An 8,576-nucleotide genomic window follows, 5' to 3' on the forward strand; every position below is an offset into this window, starting at 1 on the left:
ATCCCTGTTCAGCAATACTAACAACAACCACAACTAAACTCCACAAGTTTTATGTTGTACAACTTTATGTATTTGCGTGTTTTTTAATTGTTGTTGTTGTTGTTGTTGTTGTTGTTGTCAATATATAAAATTTTCTTTTTATTAGATTGTGTAATTTATACGTTTTGAGGAACATCCTTAAAAAAACTCCTAGAGCCACCACCACTGACACTAATCAATATATGTTTTTCTCTCAAAAACTTAGAGGGGCCAAGTGAATTTTAGGAGGGGAATAACCCGTATCTGTCAATCTATTGTTACTGCAAATGGGAATTTGAAAACGCTAGGGGGGCTATTCACGTCAAATGTCAAATTTTTTATAGAAGGGACGACTGAGATAAGTTTAACCCATATGGCCACCCCCTCATATTTAGCATACAATAAAAGAGAGACGGAAAACATTGTTAACTAATAGGTTTCACAAACAAATACTAACATATACCAAATATAGGCAAAAAAAGAAGCAGATGCTCCTTATAACCAAGCAGTTTTTTTTTTTTTTTTTAATGGAATTATAGCCAATCAGCTATAAAAGGTATCGGCCAAGCGTTTTAATCTACCAATAGTTTAAATTAGTGAGGCTTGAAAAAGCTAACTTCAATGCCTGTGTCTATTACAACATAAATCCCAGCTGCGATCAGTACCACGCTAAGAATCATGCCTGACAGTCCTAGCACCCAATTTAGCCACCACATTATGCCATATTTCTTGGGCTTCTTAATCCTTAACCACATAAAACAAGGATAAGCAAAAGTGACTGGTACTGCAATCCCTCCTATCAAACCTGCAAGGCTACCCAAGAATGGGATAGCCACTGCTACAAAAAAGCATCCATAACCAAACATGGCTCGGAAACCAGACCTCAGCCACCATGGACATGGTTTATTTTTCCTCTTAGTGTATTTGGATTCCATATCATCAAACATAGGCATTCCATAGATTTGGAATGAGGTCACTGCGTTAATTATGACTAATAAGCTTGTTAATGCTAAAACAAATTGCGAGGTGTCACGCCCATGGTACTGATAAATTGCTGTTAGCATCCCACCATTGGCTGGTATCTGGCAAAACAAAATTCATAAACATAGTTATTAATAATAATAACATGGACAGCTGCAGAGTCTTATAACTTGACTGATATTTTTCGATGTTTTCAATGGAGACAGTAATTAATCAAATGTGGAAAGTGCATTCTATATAAGCATCTTTATAATAAAATTCTCTTAGGTCCTTAATACCTTGTGTCCATAAGCCCAATATCCTCCAATTGCAAGGGGAAACAAGCACATTGCGATGATTGCATAGGCAACTTTCACTCCTATCCACATTGGTACGTGGGATGGATTTTTTTCAGTCGAAGGCATGGTTGCCTGCAGTTGAAAAGCACTGAATTACTGATACATAATGTAATCCAACTGGTGATGTTTTCCCCTTTTGCTTTTGGTAGTACGACATTGTTTTGTATATTGTTTAAGATAGATTTGAAAACTTTTCGATCTTCTTTTAACAGTGGCAATGGAAAGGAACCCTTTGGCCTCCTTTAATCTTAATTTGTAATAAATTCAAAAGCTTTCCAGCTGCAGCCTGAAAAAGAATGTTTTGGGGCTGGGAGGGGAAGGGCATGATAGAAGGAAAGTTAATTGTATCTGATTCACCAAACAAAAGTTGATCGTATCTGGATTTGATTTCAAATTATTTATTTGACTTGGGTCAATAAAAAACAGTATTTCTAAATTTTTATTAGATAAAATCTTTTTCCAAAACCAAGTTAGAGTTGGGTTTCAGTTAGCTCAACTGGTAAAGTCTTTGATAGTTGTATAATAGATCTGGAGTTCAATCCCCCTCTTACACTAAAAATTGATTGGTATTTTGGTTTGATGATAAAGAGCTATCATACCACCGTGCACTTTTGATGCGTTGGTCACTCCACAAGTATAAAAACTGTAGGGTGTGGGGAGGGAGTTTTACACATATTTACACTTAGATCTGTAGGGTGTGGGGAGGGAGTTTTACACATATTTACACTTAGATTAGTTTAGAGTAGAATTCTATCTTGTATATATAAAAAAAAAAAAAAACTATCATCAGGAGCTTGAAACTCTTTCAAAAAAAAAAAAATCAAGTGAGAGAGCAAGTTCTAATTAACTTAACTAGTAAAGTTTTCATATATAGAATAAGAGCTCAGGAGTTCAAACTCCACACACATTAAAAACATATTGATGTTTTAGTTTAATATAATAATTAAAAGGAGTAATCATCGTTGAGTGAATGTTATAAGTTAAAATCTTATTGTATCTATATATATATATATATAAAACCAAACTAGAGACCTCTAACTCATTATGCATAAGAATATCTACATTTGATTCGTTAAAGCTTATTTCCACTGATTTATTTTGCTTAAAAATAAGTTGGGTACCAAAAAAAGAAAAAACTGAAAACGAAATAAAGTTATAAAAAGGTGTACGTAAGCCAAATAAATTGGCTTTTAATAAAAAGGTGTACGTGAGCCAAATAAATTGGCTTTTAAGCATCTCCAACAGCGAATTTTTTCACTCAAATTAGAGAGGAAAAGTTTCTTTTTCATTTTTTATGCTTACTTTTTTTAAATATACTTTTTAATGGTCTGTATTCTTTCTTTGTTCAGTTTAAATATTATTTCTCATTTATTCTTTAATCTTCATTTATTTATTTCTTTAATCTTTTTGTATTCAAACCTACGGCTTCCGCCCCTTTCACTTTCAATTTACCCTCAAACCGAGATAGATCCAACAAATCTATGGACAAGCCCACAGATAAACCTACGCAAACTTATCCCAAAAACCACCCATCTCAGAATGTAAGGGCGTCAAAATTGAAGTGATGGGATAGAGAAAACCAAATCAGGGTGGCAATGAGTTTCTTTAGTGATTTGCTGGAGAGGGGGTGAGAGATTGTGTTTGAACCAATGAGAGGTTGCTTGCTCTTTACTCGTCTGAGATTTTTTGTGAAGAGCATTTCCATTTCGAGTCTTCCTTCCCACTGCCAAGTGTATGGGGAGGCCAAATTAGTGTCGTGTTCTATGATTAGTTTTATGAAAAAGTAATTGTATTTTGTGTGAAAGAATGTTTAGTTGTGGGGAGAGAGAGAGAGAGAGAGGGAGGGAGTTTTGTAGAGATGTTGAAAGGAAAGAGAAATAATTAATATCTTATTTCAGCTTTAGAATCATTTTAAGCCAAGTAATTCTTTTACCGATCTACATTGACTCTCTTTTTCTAAAGAGTTACGTTAGTTGAGAAAAAAAGCTTCTCTATTTTGTTAGACCTACATTTTAAGGGTTTATTCTCTAAAATAAAGATGAATTTGGATTTGGATTTGGCTAGTCCGTTGGACACACTCTATGCTAGGCCAAATTAGCTCTAAGTAATTTAAATTAGTCACATTATTATTAACAGGCAATTATGCGTTAGAAAATATACATGATGTTTATTTGAACTGCCACATACTGGGTTGAAGGAGCTTTCCTCCAAAATGGTTGAAAGAAAATTTCATTTATTTTTACAGATATGAAGTATAACATTGTGGTTTTAAATTTTTTAGCATTGGACATCTATATAGACATCTTAAAATGATTTCGAGACCATCTTTAAGAGCATTGTGTAAATTAAAATCTTGAAAAAAATACCCATTTTCACTCACTCTCATAAGCTATGTCACTTGGGCCCACAACAGTAACCTTGTGAGTAAGAAGTGAAATTTTCAGTTTGAGCAATGCTATGTATCAAAAAAATTTGATAATATTGTTTTACAATAATTTTGAGTTGGCAAATTTGTATTGGTTCTTATTTAAGCTCAAACTAAATATCAATTTGTAATGAAGATTATTTTTTAGGGGTGCTATCATATAGGATGTATGTCCATTTTCCTACCAGATGGGAGCCATAGTAAGGAAGCTTTAATTGCTAAGGATATTCTAGTGAGGAACTGGGCAGAGCAGTTGGGCTGGGACCAAAATGTGTTTGAATTTCGAGTACAAGTGGGCATGAAAATGTTATTATTAAACTAATCCTATATTAAGGGAAATAAAGAAGAGAAAAGTTTGAAGGAAGGAATTAAAAAAAATGATTGGAATGTCCTTAGTTCTAGGAGTATATTTTGACTGGCTAAACTTGTTGCACACAAGTTGATTTTCACAATTTTAATACAAAGACACGTCACAAACTCTACTAAAAAATCATGATAACTTTTAAAATGAAGATTGACAAGTTATACTGCACTCAATATATTCTTTTAAATAATATAAAATGATTATTTTTTTTTTTTTTTAAGAAATGAAACACAAAGGAGAAAGGGAGAATGAATGGACTATCTTTTTTTATTCTAGGAATGGGTAATATGGAATTAGACCAATCAGGGCAGCATTTGAAATTGGGGATTATAACCCCAAAAGAAAAAGCAGGACTAACCACTACCACCACCATCTATTGTATATATATCATTATAAAGACAAAAAATGGGGGCATGACTCATGGGTTCTATGGTAAGGGTGGAAATGGATATCATATGGGCTCCTTTGTATAATTTATTATCATCCAAGAGCGAATAAACAAACTTCATTCTGTCCAAAAAAATAAGGGGAAAAGTTTACCTGAATTTCAAGTGTAAGGTTATGGCCTCTAAAAGCAAATGCCATGATACCAAGGGCATTTAGAACGCTGAAAATCATAGCCATGTTGTCGTTCTCTTTGACTGGGTCATAAGAAACACCATCAAGCCTGCCCGAGGTGACAGACACAAGCCACATAATAGTACAATAGGCTATGGCTGTGGCTGCACCAATTAGTGAGACCCCGGCTATGGAATTCAAGTTTGGGAGCTGTGACAGAACCACCGCAGCACATGTAAACACTAAGTACCATTCCACATTTGTTAATGGCTTTGCGGAGCAGCCGTGGCCACACACTATTTGGAAGAAAATCTTCATGGTTGAACCTCCAATGATAATCAGGGCAACACATGTTCCGCCTGATAGATACATTATTGGAAACAGAGCAAAAATCTTCCCCATTCTTTCACCTTGAGAGGAAGAGGAATACATATCGTTATTTATTTCTATATACCATATTGAGTTCTTAATCATCAAAATAGCTAAGCTCATTTGAGCTTAGAGTAATAATGAAACACGATAATTATTCTTAATTACTTATCTCAAAAGCTTAAATCGTTAAGAAATAAAGAAATTTAATTATTTAAAAATTATTTAAACTGAATAAGTGCAGTTGCGAATTACGGATTACGAGAATATTTGGAGTTGGGATGGGGCGGATATATTCATTTTAAATAGGCTTTAATTTTTAAGAATGTAAAAAGCCTCCTATCCCTTTTTACATGATATTTGTGGCAGACACATTAATCTTATTATCACTCTTTGGATGAAGACACATTTCGTTCACCCTCAATCATTTTCATCCCCATACACAGTTGGACAGTGATTAGTTTTTTCACATGCTTCCTTTACTTTTCTTCAATTTTCGTTTCCTTTTTGGCCAAACTTCATGACATATTCACGTACTTAATGAGGTACCAAGTCAACAAAAGTTAGCTAGCAAATATTTGTATTCACACATAACAGTTTTGATAATTTTTTTCCACATAATATGACATAATAGGATTGGTACATAATAAAGCAAATGCCATTAATGGGCACAAGTGAGTCCAGTCAAAGTAATGTTACTTTCAGCAAAAAAAGTCAAAGTAATGTTACTTGACTTTTCAATTATAACATATTATAAATAATTGCAGAAAAAATGTAATGTCTGGCAGTGCTATATTCATATTCATTAGTTAAGTAAATTTAAAATAAATCCTGTAAATACAATATTTGTGAACCAGTGAGTACATGTTAGTGAAAATTGAGATCCTTCTATAAACTGTTTTATACTTTTTATTATTTTTAAAAAAAAATGAAGTAAAAGAAACCAAATTATGGCTACTTGATTACATTAAATATGATGATCTTCTTGGAGTTTTTAGAAAGTAGGTTCAATTATTAAATTTATCGTATCACAATAACTTAAAATTTAGGATAATCAGTATTTAACAGAGATTTTAGTACCAAAACTGTGATGAGGTGCGGAGAAACCCGGGAAATGTAAAAGGGTACTAACCAAAGGAAGCGCTGAAAAGTTGGAAATATCTGCTATAACGCATCCCAGTTTGGGTGGATTCATGTAGCTTCACCAACAGCCAAAGTGTGTAAAGCTGCCACACAAACGCCACTGTCAAGCATATTATTCCCCATGTCCTGCAATCAAAGATAATAATAAGAACCAAGACAAGTTCTAAAAGATATGGACTTTAAAATTAGCTGCTTAATTGTGTAGTTCTACAACAATTACTAGGCCAATTAACTGTCTGTAATCCACATGGCTTTCAAGAACTGCAATCACACCCTCTATACATGTACATGTACTGCTACAGTATGTGGGATTACACACTACATATTTGACAAAGAAGGATTACATATAGTCCAACAAATCAAACCAATAGTTCATAGAAAATAATATAGTACACATGCACAACGCACATCAAGTCCAGAAGATAATATTATGTGGTATATATATATACCTTGACATGGTAGAAATATTTTAATTTAAATTACGTAACAAATTTTTTAAAACAAATTTTTATGAGAAAATCATTTTCTTCTGCAGTTACTATCCATGTATTGACGAAAATCACATTCAATGGGGCATATTGCAAGCGATCTTATTGTATGAAGTGTCGAATTTAAGCCATCCTATTCCTATCCTATGTATTATATGTAAATTTTTTTTAAAATTTGCAATTGTTTAATGAGAGGTATTAGGAGGCTTACCATCCAAGAATGGTAAAGGCCACAGGAAGTACAAGTGCTTGAATTCCAATTCCAGAGCAAAGAGTATGAAAGGCAGCGTAGTATGCATTGCCATTCCTTGACTCTGTGATGGGAAGCCAAGCATCCTGTGGATCAAGCTTGGTGAGTTGAATAGCCTTCCTAATTGGGCTACTCAAGGGTGTGAAGAAGTTAGAAGTGTGAGAAGGCTTTGGTGTGGCCTTGTTTGCAACTACAATTGCACCATTAGAATCTGCAGGTTCTATTGGGAATAGCAATGGTTTTCTTGACAAAGATGGTGAATTGTACTGAGACTGCATGGGAGGGGCTGACACGACGTGAGCCCCAAAATCCATTGCCGGTCTTGATGGGATAGCAGAGCTCTCCTCCTCAACAAAGTCACCCATATATCTTTATCTTTTCACTCTCCTGATCTATTCCTTTCCCTTGCCCTCTTCACACTATATGACCAACAAGAAAATGCTTAGAATATATAGTTTTTTTCATGCAAAACATAAAGAGAGGGACTTGGGTTCAGGGGTAAACAACTTTTGTTGACCGGCGCTTAATTATGAAAGCACTAGGTAGCAATTTGACCAACTGCTTTCGCTGAACATGCATTGCATTATTATTATTATTTTTCCTTTCTTGTGGGTTCAGTGTGGAGTTCATGACTTGTTGTCATAGATGAAAATGAAGCAAAGCAACAACACTTTGTGGTCTTTTTTTTGATAAATTATATTCCAATATTTGATACTCTCTCCATTTCTCTTGGAATTTTTAGGCGAATAGTGATTTTATGGTCACTACATGTTTTATTGTATAACCTTTACAAAACTAATTTATCATCTTTTAAATATAAAATAAAAATAAATTTATTTATTTATTATATTGTTGATTACATTCATTATATGTACATTAGTTTATAACTTCTTGGAGTAGCTAGAATCGATAATAGCTTTAGTATTTTTCTTAATCAAAACTCTCAAGTTAGAAGTTAAAACTTAAAACAAAGTCAACATTTAATTCAGAGTTTGCCTCTTTTCTTAACTTCACCCATGAAAACACTATTTGATACGACTCATTAAGCAAGAGAGGCAGCAGTCTCTCAATATCTTGGTCTCTTTACCATGATACGTACCCTGTTGATTGCTAATCAAGTACCATGAAAACAATGTGTAATTGCTAAAATCAAAGTGCTAGCCTATTGTCTTGCATAGGTGCATGAAGATTCATCCTAGTGTTTTGAACTTTCAATAGGATTCTGGCCTATTTCACCGTAATTTAAGAAATAAGCAAATTGCAACCGGTATGAAATTGGAGTCTTATTGAAACTCTCTAGTCTATATAAGCATATTTATAGATACGTATAAAATATAATAATATTTATAGTTAAGTTGAGCCTCATGTTTACGAGTTTGTTTGTGAGCACATTATTATGTTTTGGTTTAGCTCATTTAATAATAATGCCCTAAACTTGAACTTGAATTTGTCTTGTTTTCTAAATAAAAGAACACATATAAACCTTTACTCACTTCAAACTTGAGCTATTTATAAATAGTTTGATTCATTTACAGTCTTAATTAGTAACGCATAAAGTTCAAATACAAATACCATTATTGAATTTGAGTCTTAAGGGGATTCTAGATTTTCATTTATTTTCTCTATGGACTCCATGCCTCAC

General features: G+C 33.5%; 1 protein-coding gene across 1 annotated transcript; it reads right to left on the reverse strand.

Annotated features, from left to right (window-relative positions):
- Positions 1–518: 518 nt before the first annotated feature.
- On the reverse strand, positions 519–7,340 carry LOC142621917 (lysine histidine transporter-like 8). The gene is made up of 5 exons (XM_075795293.1): positions 6,896–7,340; positions 6,186–6,322; positions 4,667–5,094; positions 1,278–1,409; positions 519–1,100 (listed from the first exon to the last, which is right to left on the reverse strand). The coding sequence occupies exons 1-5, from the start codon at positions 7,297–7,299 to the stop codon at positions 612–614; spliced, it is 1,590 nt and encodes a 529-aa protein (XP_075651408.1). The 5' UTR covers positions 7,300–7,340; the 3' UTR covers positions 519–611.
- Positions 7,341–8,576: the final 1,236 nt, after the last annotated feature.

Source organism: Castanea sativa, chromosome 1 (assembly GCF_040712315.1).
Source record: "Castanea sativa cultivar Marrone di Chiusa Pesio chromosome 1, ASM4071231v1".
Lineage (NCBI taxonomy): Eukaryota > Viridiplantae > Streptophyta > Magnoliopsida > Fagales > Fagaceae > Castanea > Castanea sativa.

Excerpts from the sequence above, each read along its gene's own strand:
- LOC142621917 (XM_075795293.1), bottom strand. The coding sequence starts at position 7,299 with ATGGGTGACTTTGTTGAGGAGGAGAGCTCTGCTATCCCATCAAGACCG. Across the intron at positions 6,323-6,895 it reads GCCTTTACCATTCTTGGATG|GACATGGGGAATAATATGCT; the intron begins GTAAGCCTCCTA and ends CTTTGATTGCAG. Across the intron at positions 1,410-4,666 it reads ACCTTACACTTGAAATTCAG|GCAACCATGCCTTCGACTGA; the intron begins GTAAACTTTTCC and ends TTTCAACTGCAG.